Source organism: Pygocentrus nattereri, chromosome 16, assembly GCF_015220715.1.
Source record: "Pygocentrus nattereri isolate fPygNat1 chromosome 16, fPygNat1.pri, whole genome shotgun sequence".
Taxonomy (NCBI): Eukaryota; Metazoa; Chordata; class Actinopteri; order Characiformes; family Serrasalmidae; genus Pygocentrus; species Pygocentrus nattereri.
The window spans coordinates 3842270-3855812 of record NC_051226.1 but is presented as its reverse complement, the minus strand read 5'-3'; the positions used below and the strand labels follow the sequence as shown (position 1 = coordinate 3855812).

Genomic DNA, 13543 nt, shown 5'->3' with positions numbered 1-13543 from the left:
AGTGCTCAGTAAATTGAGCTCATGATGTAATTGATGATATTAACGAGTCTCTGTGGCGGCTGTGAAGGTGTCCAGGAAAAATATGGACCCGAGAAATTCTCGTGACTTTTTATTGTTCTACTGTTTATTTGAATTATGAATACGACTTTATTCTAATGTATATTGTGATAAACTCTGACGTACATTGTTTAAAAGATGCCTAAAACTTTTGCACAGTGCTGTATATTCGTGAATGTTTGAGATTTCAACTATAAAACACATAAATCTCCAGTGCAAGTGGTCACTGGGGCCACAAGCCCTACATTTCCAGTGGCACAAATGTGGAAAAGGCCCCCAGTAGGCAGTGCTGGCCCCTGATTACTAATATTAGCGCTTGGCACTCTCAACTACCGGTTAAGTTTAACTTACTAGACTGACTTAGTGACTGTTTTCTTCCATGATGGAAGAAAAAACATATGAACATATATTTGCTCATAATGAAAATGTATCTGCAGTGAATGTGGTTTTAAAATAGACTGTGCTGTTTTTCAATGTTTAAATATATGCCAATATATGCATGTCAGTATATTAATATATACACATATGCAAATGAAACAGATGTAATTTTTAATATTCTATAAAATTCTATTAAGTAGTCTTTTTTTATGTCAAACATGTTGAGATATACAAGAAATTTGACACATATTTTGGAAAAATATGGAAATATATCAAATATTTTCTTTGCGTATGGCAATATGTAATACGGGAAATGGTACTTGGTTACTTGGTTCTGTGCATAAATGATTTTAAACATTAAACATGAATCCTCTTCTTACTTTCAGACTAATAGCGTCACTGGTAAATGCTCCGGCATCATTTCTCAGAAATGTTGTGCGTGAAGATTTTTGCCTTTTTGGTTTGTGTCCTAGGCCCCTCTATATGACTCTTATCTTGATGATGGTACATCCGTTCCTGCTGTGTGGTGGTAATTGAATTGGAGCTCCGTGGCTTTGATTGTTCATTGGAAACCCCCCCTGTTATCCTCCAAGCTGTGCCTGGCACTGAGGAGACTGTAAAGAGAGGGAATTTCCTTTGAAAGAGTACCAGAATGGCCCTTCTTCAACATCCAAACTACAGCTTCTAGGAACTGGGAAAGAGATAAGGAGTTAGAGATAAAGGTTAAGAGGGTTGGAGGCTCAGTGTCTGTTCACTCAGCTCATTCTGATCTCACAGTCAGCAAGACTAAAGAAAAACAATAAAAAAAAAAAAGAAAAATACCTACATAACTGGATCAGTATTGATGTATGTCCGCTGAAAAAACAGTACTTTGAATTCAGCAAATTTCCTCATTAATTAAAATAATGTTATTTTGCTAAGAGAGGAACTGAATATCCGTTCAAAAGCTGCACAAAGTAAGATTTTGGCTACGTTCCCATTACAAGCCTCGTTGCTCAAATCCGATTTTCTGCTCAGATCCGATCTCTCTGCCTCGATGGTTCACACTCGTTTGGGTCAGTGACTCAAATCTGTCATTAATGTGATGAACCAGCTCCTGAACTGACCCTCATGAGCTCCTCCTACTCAGTAACGTCACGTGACTGAATCACTGCATCATCAGCACAAACTAACGAGCAGAACGAGCTTCGCTGAGAAGATCATTAACTCTGATCAGCGCTAAGCTTCATTATTAGAGCCAGACGGAGGAGAAGAAGGTGAGATGAGCTGCTTTTCCACCGTTTACAGGCTTTACCGTCTGTTCGGCGCTGCTGCCATGGTAACGCTGAGTGATGGTCACGCGCAGTGGAAAAAGCACAGGAATTCTGATCTGAGTGTCACATTAAGGCCACACGGCCACGAATCGGATACGCATCCGATCTAGGACCACGTATGAAAGTGGCTCAGGTGGGATTTGAAAAGATCAGATTTGTGTCCTCACAGCCCTGAAAACACCAGATCTGAGTCACATTAGAGCAAAAACTTGGATTTGTCCAACGTCAACCTGGCAATTCTCATCCTGGTAACTCTTAAACTCCAATTAGACGTCACTGCAATGGCACTTCATGTCCACTTATTTATCTCTGCTGCTGTACTGAACCAGTGCCTCCACTATATCACCCCTACACTATATCACCCCTACACACGTCACTTTATACATTACCAGTATTAAGATGTACACCTTCTACCTCGTACTCATGCTGCTGTTATTTGCACCTTCTACTTATTGTTTATGTTACTTTGGGAGTGAACTGGACCGTGAGTACAATGTTTTGTTCCACGTCATGTACCACATGTGATGCGAATGACAATAAAGCCTTATCTTATCTCAATGTGAACGTAGACAAGCCCTTGACTTTTTTTGACCTCTGTTCAGTTTGGATTCTCTTTTAATGTGCTTGTAGTCATCACAGTTGCTCGCTCAGGGAAGGGTCCCGATGCACAACCCATGCTACAAAACGTTCTGCTTGATGTTGCGTGTAATTACACATTTCCACCAGAGAGGCCTAAGGAGAAAAAACCTATGCAACTAGATCTTTGCAAGTTGGTGGCGCAGTAAATCAGCTTTTTCAATTTATGCCTCAATTTTTCTTGAAGAAATGCAGTAATTAGCCAGTCACGTGGCTGCAGGATCGTGGTTCAGCCAATACGATAAGAGGTTTGAGAGAAAGCTATGAAAGATATGAATCAGAAGATGATACAGAAGTGGCTATTAGGATTGCACAGTCTATAATTTCAGTCGCTGTGATATTAGCCTTTGCAGTCCTCTTATGGAAGAAGACTATAATACGCATATGAGTCCCCTCAACCCACCAATCACAGTATTTTTACTGTGTGTGATGATCATCCTGACGAGTCACGACTCCAGGGGATTGTTTCTGTGAGTGTTTTGATGAATCAGAATATTCATGTAATCCTATAAAGGTAAACTCTGGCTAAAATAACACAGGTCTGTCTTTAATCTCGCCATATTACTGACTCACTGATGCATTTATAAGCTATATGACGAGCACAATGTCTAGCAATATAAGCGTAATATGATATTTGGTATCTTGCAGCTCTGGTTGGCTTACAGTGTGTGGCCATCTGTTTAATGACACTGATTTAAACATGCTCAGTCTAACCACAGCTGGTCTCTGCCTGTCATAGCCGGCTGTCCACCAGAGAGAGAGGGAGAGAGAGAGAGAGAGAGGGAGAGAGAGAAAGAGGTATAGAGGTATAGAGAGAGAGAGAGAGAGGTATAGAGGTATAGAGGGAGAGAGAGAGAGGTATAGAGGTATAGAGGGAGAGAGAGAGAGAGAGAGAGAGAGAGAGAGGGAGGGAGGGAGAGAGGGCGGCAGAGAGTGAGAGAACCAGGTGAAAGAGAGAGAATGAATTAAGAGTGAGAAAGTGAGAGTGAGAGCGGAGGTGAGCAAAAGGCTACGAGAGCAAATAAAACAAAAACAGAAAGAAGGCAGAAGAGCATATGAGAGAGAGTGAAAGTGGAAGAGAAAACGAGGGTCATTCGCATTTCGCATGCTATTAGTGATTTTTTGTGCTTGTTATGAAGAAAAAGACCAAAATCCACTGAAACGACGGTAAACTAAGATAAATACGATAGTTGTTGTAATTTACTAACTGAGAAAACTTGTGGGTTTCTTTGGTATCTTGTTCGGACGTCTTGCCAAGAAAGATGGAGTAAAAAGAAAGAAAGAGTAAAGATGGAGAGAGAAAAGGGAGAGAGAGAGTGAAAATGGGGAGAGAGAGTAAAAGAGATGAGGATAGCAAGAGAGGCAACAGGAGTAAATAGGAGAGAGAGAGAAAGAGACAGAGAGAGAGAGGGAGAGAAAGAGACAGAGAGAGGAAAAAGGGAGAGAGTGAGAAAGAGGGAGAGAGAGACAGAGAGAGAGAGAGAGGGAGAGAGAGAGAGAAAGGGTGCGAGGGAGAGAGTGCGAGGGAGAGAGGTATAAAGAGAGAGAGAGAGAGAGAAAGAGAGAGGTATAGAGAGAGAGAGAGAGAGAGAAAAGGGAGAGAGTGAGAAAGAGGGAGAGAGAGACAGAGAGAGAGAGAGAGGGAGAGAGAGAGAGAAAGGGTGCGAGGGAGAGAGTGCGAGGGAGAGAGGTATAAAGAGAGAGAGAGAGAAAGAGAGAGGTATAGAGAGAGAGAGAGGTATAGAGGTAGAGAGAGAGAGAGAGAGAGGTATAGAGGTATAGAGATATATATAGAGAGAGAGAGAGGGTGGGGGAGAGAAAGGTATAGAGAGAGAGAGAGAGGTATAGAGGTATAGAGGTATATATATATATATAGAGAGAGAGAGGTATAGAGGTATAGAGAGAGAAAGAGGGTGGGGGAGAGAGAGGTATAGAGAGAGAGAAAGAGAGGGTGGGGGAGAGAGAGGTATAGAGAGAGAGAGAGAGAGAGGTATAGAGGTAGAGAGAGAGAGAGAGAGGTATAGAGGTATAGAGATATATATAGAGAGAGAGAGAGGGTGGGGGAGAGAAAGGTATAGAGAGAGAGAGAGAGGTATAGAGGTATAGAGGTATATATATATATATATAGAGAGAGAGAGGTATAGAGGTATAGAGAGAGAAAGAGGGTGGGGGAGAGAGAGGTATAGAGAGAGAGAGAGAGAGAGAGAGAGAGAGAGAGGGGTATAGAGGTATAGAGGTATAGAGAGAGAGAAAGAGAGGGTGGGGGGTGCTGGGGAATAAGTTCTGAGTTGTCCTCGGATGTTCTTCACTGTGACCTTCTGACAGTCACTGATGTCACTGATGTCACTCCACTCCACTGAGCTGGTGGAACTGTGGGAGCACATTCACACCCACATCAGCACCAGCAGGGACATGAGCCTCCTCAGGGACCAGCTCAGCCAGACCGCAATCCAGCTAAAGATGTCCATACAGCAGTTGAGGGGAGATCTAAAGAACCTGCTGCAGGGCTGATGTCAGTCTTTACTGTAAAGCAGACGCTGATTCACTCTAATGATATCACCCTTTATTTCATTAGCAGTGATGCTCAGCTATGCAGGCAGAATAAAAGCCCCCCACTTAGTTAGATGAGGGTTTTTCCACCCTCGGCGTGTGTGAGTTTAAATGGATATTTCACATTACTCAGCGTCCTTTAGGGATGGAGGAACGCAGAAAGAGAGAGAGCAGAGGAGATGGGGCGAATCTGTCAATCCACACGCCTTTCGTTTGTTACTCTTATTGGTGAATGGCTCGATTCTTTTGTGTGGATGATACAGAGCAACTGAAACTGAGAAAATATGAACAAAAGAAATGCAGGGAAGAAATCCCAGGAATGCAGTGATCCGGATGGAATTTGGGAAATTAGACCACAGCCGTTCTAACCAGTTTGCACGGTTAGAAATAAAGGTTCTGCGCTGGTACATTTTGTGTTCATCAAGGAACGAACAGCGAGTGACAATAATCCGATCATATTCCCGAGTTGTGCGCTTGACGTGTGTTTGATGCTGGAACCAAATATATGCTTGAAGAAATGAAGGATTTAAATATTCTTCGTCTTCTAGATGATGTTTGTTCATATTTTCAGGATACGTTTACGTCACGTCTTCTTCTGTGGGTTTATTGGCTGATTGCAAAGCAGAAATCTGATTACTGTCTGACTCATGTGGACCTGGAGTTTCCCCATTATCTGATTACTCAAGTGCATGTGAACGCATTGATCAGCTCACTGACAACATCTGATTTTCTGCATCTACTGGATTATTAAGCATATGTAAACACACTCAGTGTAAATGTTCCCTCAAAGGTCCAATTGAGCACCAACGTTTTTCTCCCAGGTGAAAAGTTGGTATTTGTTCCTTTTCATAACCGAATGTTTTAAAACAGAGCAGTAGAGTAAAAGCCTGGAGGCGAGGCGGGGTGTGTGGAGTCAGTCCAGCTTAGAACAGATCATTTCAGTGGATTATGGTTCAGTTATGTTCCTTGACTGAAGGTAATGGGATGGACCCCTGAGGGTCCACGACAGTGACAGTACCTGCTTTCTGAGCGTGTCCCCTGTTGGGCTTCCTTCCCCAAATTTCCCTGCATATAGAAACGAAGAATCTAAGAAGACCAAAAAAAGCTACTGAATAAAATGCTGATGTAAATAAATAGGTTTTATAATACACTCTCAGAAAAGAAGGTGCTCAACTGTCACTGGGGTAGTACCTCTCTTGTCACTGGGGTGGTCCCCTCAAAGGTGAATCTCAGTACCTTTCAGTCACCCAGTCTCATCGCCCGACTTTCTATTCTGTTCTGTTTTAAAACATTCGGTTATGAAAAGGTACAAATACCAACTTTTCACCTGGAGGAACTGGTTTAAGCTCCTCAATCAGACCTTAAAGCCACTGCTGGAGATCTGAGGGAACATCTACAGTTTGTACCTTGATGAACGGAAAATGTTCCTGCACTTCATTTCTAACAGTGTAGGGTTGAGTGCTGAGATGAGTTTAATGAAAGAGTAGCTCTCTTCTGTTGGAGTCTTGGAGTCTGACCCGGCTGAGTGCTCTGCTGAGTCATTCCGGTGCTTGTATGAGTCAGCAAATCAAACAGTATGAGCGTTTCTGCGTGATGCTTCACATTTTCATCACCTAATCATTTCTGGGACGATTTTTGTTACGCTGCATTTAGGAAAGTGAGGAAGCTGTGCAGAGGTTCAGTTCAGAGATCGCACTTTATTCGTTTCATTTCTAAGATAATCCACTTGCGTAAGGAAGAAAAGAGCCAAAGGAAAATAACTAAAAATAATAAAACTGGAAAATGGGCTTCCTAACAACCACCTGGAAGACCTGGTCGACACCCAAACTGCCCCCATCAGATAAACAGCACTGAAAGCTTTGATCTCTGAGAGAGAGGAGAACATCAAGCTGCTTCAGGTCTGAAAACATCCACAGGGGTTTCTGTCCATCCTTCCACTGGGAGAAGACCGCTCAGCGCCGTGGGTCTGAAAGGACGTGTAGCTGATCAAGAAGAACTGAACAGTGGACTGACCACCCCAGAGTCCAGACCTCAACACCACTGAGTGTGTGAGGTTAGTGGATGCTAAACCAGCTCCTAAGACTGAACTTTGGAGGGGTGGAAAAATGTCGCTGCCGAGTCTCTTAATGAAGGCGCACACACTGAATACTGAATAAAATATATTCGGTTCATCTTTTTTGTTTACTTTTCTTCGAAATGCACAGTTTCTACTTTTTTCCCCGGTGCTGCAAAACGAATAACTCATACTTTGTGGCTGTTTTGGCTGTAGATGAAATAAACGAAGGGTGGTCTCTGACTTTTGCACAGTGCTGTACGTTAAATGCTTTTCTTTCTTCTACCATTTCTTCCCAGTTGCAACTTCTAGCTGTTAAGCCTTGGCCTTGCACTCTCACATGAATACTTGTATATGGTTTGGATGTATTTTCTTTCTTCAGCCTGTGCGACGTTTGAGCCATTTGTTGCACAACAATATTTGCTTGCATTGCACTTTCCATGGCCACACCCACCGAACGCATCTCTCCAATAGAACACAAATAATATACGCTGATGTGGAACTTTTCATAGAAAAAAGAGTGCGTTCTCTAACCAGGCATAACTGTACTCAGCAGATCCATTCCAGAATTGCTTTTTCAATTAGGGAGGGCTCTTCACACACACACACACACACACACACACACACACACACAGAGCTCTTCCTCCTGGCTGCACTCGTCTCCCCTCCCCCCTGTCACATTCCTCCACTCCCTGAGTGTGTTTTCAGCGCCGGTTCTTACTGGCAGTCACTCGGCCTCCTCGGCCTACGCATAACACACACCAGATGTGCAAAGTAGAGCAGCCAGAAATGTCCAGAGGAGGCGTGCGGGGGAGAGAGAGATGACTTTTACTTTAACATGAGCGCAGCACTTTCGTAACAAAGCCTCTTGTTTATTTCAGAAGCTTTTCTTTATGCACTGTCCTGCACTGAGTGGACAGATGCACCGGTGCTATATGGTAACTTGTGCTGTATTGTGGGATTTTGAAATAGCAACAGGCATATGCATTTCGTCGTTGTCAGAAAAAAACCTCGTATCTCCAAAATGGTAACTTTACAGGAGAAGGAAAAAACCTGCTTTTCTTTTAATGTAAGTCAATGGAACCAGACGTCTTTCCAAGTCATTTTAGGCTGTTTCTTATGGTCCACTTATCGTGAAATTTACACACAGGGTAAAGAGTAGCAGGACTTTTCCTATCATGTCAAAACCTGAAAACTAACAAAAATGGAGATAAAAGGTTTTCTTCTGACGGCAGCGATTTGTTGGCCTCTTTATTAGAAACCCCTCCCTTGAAGCTCATTGCCGGTGTCCAGTTAGAGACGGCAGCTCTTCTATTCATGCACAGTTTGCATTTAGCCCTGACCAGAGAGTCACTCTTGGCTGGATGTTTTTGGACAGTGGTCCACTCCCAACTCTCGATGTGTGTAAAAACCCCAGCACAGCTGTATCGACACACTTACAAGCAACACATCTGCATCATTTCTGGTAAACCGTCGACCTTTGGTCAGAAAGTGGCCATGGATCAATCAAGTAGAGGGGGCTGTTGAATTGTGAAGCAACAGATGACCTACAGTAGATGTACACCTACATAGCTGACCTATAGGATAGACAGAGCTCATAAAGGCAGTGAGTGGATGTACAAGGTAGGGGTTTCTAATAAAGTGGCCACTGTAGTACCCTGGGCATGGTTCTCCGTGCTGCAGTTCTGGAATCTGATTATCCATTGTTAGGAAGAAAAGAGGCTATTGTTACATTACAAACAATGAAGTTCCATTCTTTTGTGAAGGTTCTGCTGAAAGGGTTAAAACAGAAAACGTAGTTACATGTCAACAACTCTTTCATATGCAAACCTGCGGAGATAAAACAATCAATGATGAGCAGCATTTCAGCACTGTAATTATACAACTGTATAGTGAACTTATAAAGTAGGTGGACCTCATGAAGCGGCCAGTGAGTGGAAGCACAAGGCACTCTCGAAAAAGTGAAGAGTTTTATGTATTTATTTATAGTTAGTAAGTCAAATAAATACCTTGGTTCATTTTTGTGTGTAGGGGTTTCCAGTAAAGTGGCCAGTGAATTAAACTACCAGGGATGTGTTTCCAATAAAGTGGCCAGTGAGTGAATGTACAAGATGTTTCTAATAAAGTGTCCAGTGAGTGGACACATAAGGTGGGTGTTTCTTATAAAGTGGCCAGTGATTGAAAACACAAGATAGGTGTTTCTAATAAAGTGGCCAATGAGTGAAAGCACAAGGTAGTTGTTTCTGATGAAGTGGCCAGTGAGTAGAAGTACAAGGTAGGTGTTTCTAATAAAGTGTCCAGTGAGTGGAAGCACAAGGTAGGTGTTTCTAATAAAGTGGCCAGTGAGTAGAAGTACAAGGTAGGTGTTTCTAATAAAGTGGCCAGTGAGTGGAAGCACAAGGTAGTTGTTTCTGATGAAGTGGCCAGTGAGTAGAAGTACAAGGTAGGTGTTTCTAATAAAGTGTCCAGTGAGTGGAAGCACAAGGTAGGTGTTTCTAATAAAGTGGCCAGTGAGTGGAAGCACAAGGTAGTTGTTTCTGATAAAGTGGCCAGTAAGCAGAAGTACAAGGTAGGTGTTTCTGAAATAAGTGTCCAGTGACTTGAAGTACAAGGTAGGTGTTTCTAATAAAGTGGCCAGTGAATGTAGGTTTATAAACACTACAGGGCCAGCTGGTGTGGTCATCCAGTTTTTTGCTATCTCAGTGGTCCCGGGAGTCCGTAAACTCTGTCCCTGCGTGTGAATGTAGCCGGGCGTGAATCATGTCCATGTGAGAACTGCTCTGTGCTTTTACAGCTTCTGCTCGATACTCCACAGCTTTTAAATGACCCTTTCCATTTCAGCACAGAGCTGCTAAAAAATGACCTCATGCTTAGAGAAGAGGGTGGGGGTGGGGTTTGTAGAGTGCATGCGCAAGAGAGATAGGGAGAGAAGCAGGGGGGCGGGTAGGTGGGGCGGAGCCTGTAGGACCCGAAGCTCAGTCTGTTCTCTATCCCCTCAGTGTGTGTCAGTGTGTGTGTGAGTGAAGGGAGTGAGTTCATGGTTTTCAGGGGTTTTCGCTTCAGGAGCAAAACTTAGCTGGATTTTATTCCAAGCATGGGACCCTACATTTAGTTTGCTCTGGATTATTGTTATTTTTTTTATTTATTTATTTATTTTGGTGCTGAATTTGGATTTTACCCCCCACCCTCACTCCTACCCCCCTGATGGTGCATGTGAGGGGAGCGTGTGTGATGTTTGACGGTGGCGCCTGGCGGATCCGCAGTATTTGGGACGGGGTGAAGCTGGAGGTGGGCGAACAGACTGGACCGGTGGTGCTGAGCAGCTTCACCCAGCTGGACCCAGACCTACCACTACTGGAGGTAACGAGGGAGTGAATACATATGATAGAAAGACAGAAAGATAGATAGACAGACTTGTGGGTGGTTCAGTGGATGATTCTTAAAAGAGACGCTTTTTGTAAAGGAGGTGGGGAAAGAAACCTTCGCATGGTATAAAGGTTCTATGTCAATAGAAGGTTTTTCGTTCCTAGAACTTCTCGTCTAAGCCAAGAACCTTTAGGAACCTTTGTATTTAAGTGTGTGTGTATCAGAGAAAGCTATGACTTTAACATTTTCCAAGAGGCTCTTGCAGGATTGCAAGTGTTTGCTTGCAACTTGCAACTACCATTCAAAAGTTTGGAGTCAGTTTTCAATAAAATAAGCCCGATATAACGGCAGATACATGCATAGAAGGATTTTAATCAGATAATAAGAGCTCTGCAACAAAGGTTTCACCTGAGTAGTGGTGAGCAACAGAGCTGTAGATGATGCTTTTGAACGATGTCGTGCTGGACGGTCTTAATAAAATTGAATAGTAAGATTTTTCCCACAGCTTGTTTTGGTTGGACTGTTTATTTATTTATTTTTTAAAGGGGCATTTCTTGATGTTGTAAATCGGTATGAATCAGACAAAAAGCACAATTTCAATTTCAAAGCAATCTGAAGCACCCAATAAACTACACATTGCAGTTAACTGAGCTTAATTCACACAAAATATTATTAAAAATTAAAATACATTAAAAAAGGCTACTTGGTCTGAGAGATGCTGCTGTTTATTTAGTGAAAACGATGGTGTGACACCAGAAACCTACCTGTATACCGTATATATTGCCCAGTGATAGATAGATAGATAGATAGATAGATAGATAGATAGATAGATAGATAGATAGATAGATAGATAGATAGATAGATAGATAGAAGTTGTAGCTGCTTTTGTGAGATTCTGATTGGTGGATGACGCTGAGGGCATCTCGGGTTTCTGAAAGTAGATAATTGCTGTGTGGCAAATGCAGTGTAAGAGGTGTGGTTCATTAGTGTGTGTGTGTGTGTGTGTGTGTGTGTGTGTGTGTGTGTGTGAGATATGGCTTAATACCCTTTTAGTGTTGTTTTGATATGTTTGTTTATGTAGCCCATTTCACGAACTCTGGTGGTCCACTATGGAATTTCCTGGCTCCTGTGAGTCAGTGGGTTTGGTAATTTTGATAATTAAGTCCTAGATTTCAGCTTCTGCTCCGTGTCTGAGGGTGGGAGTGAGCGTGTCGTAGAAGGAGAGAAGAAAATAGCTGTGCTTTAACGAGAGACGTGTCTGGGTTTGTGTCGTTTGCTGTAGAACTGCTGAGAGTTTATTTTCATAGAGCGCATATGCTGTTACAGCCGTATGGAATTATGAATCACTGTAGAGTGGATTTGTTGCTGTATTGTTTGCCCAGGACTGCAGTGTTTTGGGGGGTGGGGGGGTGTTTTTTTAAAAAAGTAAGGTACTTAATGCAAATATGTAAATAATTTCTACATAAATCAACACAACTTTTTATTTTACTTTGTCTGGCAGCATTTGCGTTGATGTCATATATTTATTTGTGTGGGAATAATATGTGGAAAAACGTTTTCCCCCAAAATACTGCAGGTGTGTGAGTATGTGTGTGTGTGTGTGTGTGTGTGTGTGTGTGTGTGTGTGTGTGTGTGCGCGTGTTTACATACACTCAACATACCAATCTATACTGTATACTGCACCAGTATGTACTGTGTACCGCACACTGTACCAGTCTATACTATAGTCTGTACCAGTATATGCTGTGTGTTGCTTTCTGTACTACTATATACTATGGAAGTATGTACTGTATACTATATACTACGCTCTGTACCAGTATATACTGTATCCTGCATAATGTACCAGTTACTGTACACTGTATTAGTATATAATGTATACTGCACCAGTATGTACTGTGTACTGCATACTATACTACGATATACTGAGTTCTTCTAGCATACAGTGTATACTGTCTACTGCACTAGTATTTACTGTGTACCACATAATGTATTACTATATACTGTGTACTGCATACTGCACCAGTATGTACTGGACCAGTATATAGTGTACTACATAGAGTGTACTAGTATATATTGCTGGAGAAATTCATGTGTAGCAGACTGTTTCGGACACAGGAGAACGTGGAAACACCACACACACTGTGTAATCAGAGCTCCTTCAGTCTGAGAGCTTCCTGAGTGGCTCTCGAGAGACTGCGATCCACACTCTCACGCTGACCTGCTCTTGCGTCTGAGCTCAGGGGACAGCTTAGCTCAAACAGGTCCCACGGACATACACTCCAAGCTGCTGCTACCCATCATTCAGCACCATTTCCACCCTGCTTTTTGTGTGTGTGTGAGAGCTCATACTGACCCTTCCGCACCAAGAGAAAAGCTGCTTTCTTTAGGCCGCAGCTATTCTTGTGCTAATGTCACCATATATATTACTCCTGCGCCGCTTTCACACCCTCTGCCTTCAGTCAGTCAGCCATAAATCACATTGGATTAATCAACCTTTTCCCTCTCAACAGCGTGGCAAAAGAAATCACACTTACATGGTTTCCCCCTTTACCCCAAACGTAGTCAATAGGTCAAAACGTGTTCATCAGTCGGGCTGTTCAATTCCAGAACGTTTGAAGGTGACCTCAGTTCTGATTCCAAGTGCAGTCGTGGGCTGGAGGTTAGGGAACCAGCCTCGTGACCGGAAGGTTGCCGGTTTGATCCCCAGTGCTGACAGTCCATGACTGAGGTGTCCTTGAGCAAGACACCTAACCCCCAACTGCTCCCCGGGCGCTGCGGATTGGGCTGCCCACCGCTCCGGTCAAGTGTACTCACTGCCCCCTAGTGTGTATGTGGTGTTTCACTTCACGGACGGGTTAAATGCGGAGGTGGAATTTCCCCGTTTGTGGGATTAAAAAAGTATCGCTTAAGTGACGGGAATTGCTGGAGTCATTCTAGACCCCATGTGTCAAGCACAAGGCCCGCAGACCAGATCAGGCCTGTGGCAAAATCCAATCCCGCCCTGAAAATTATTTAGATTCTCTAATAATATTAGTCTATTTCACAACCAGCAGCACTACAATCCCCGGCATTGCGTTCCAAATTATCATCCAACTGTGTAATCAGACCTCTGCATTTAACCCATCCGTGCAGTGAAACACCCACATACTAGTGAACACACAGGGGGCAGTGAGCACACTTACCCGGAGCA

The 13543-nt window shown here is 43.0% G+C and overlaps 1 protein-coding gene across 3 annotated transcripts in view; it reads left to right on the top strand.

The window, feature by feature from the left end:
* Positions 1–13543, top strand: part of LOC108411240 (ral guanine nucleotide dissociation stimulator) — a 127750-nt gene that overhangs the window by 39472 nt on the left and 74735 nt on the right. For 2 of the 3 annotated variants that reach the window (XM_037545686.1, XM_037545685.1), the window contains exon 1: positions 10001–10347. The exons of the other annotated variant lie outside the window; for it this stretch is intronic. In XM_037545686.1, coding sequence (XP_037401583.1) covers positions 10192–10347 — 156 coding nt within the window. In that variant the 5' untranslated portion in view covers positions 10001–10191. Of the gene's footprint in view, positions 1–10000; positions 10348–13543 lie in introns of those variants that run through there. 3 annotated transcript variants of the gene reach the window in all.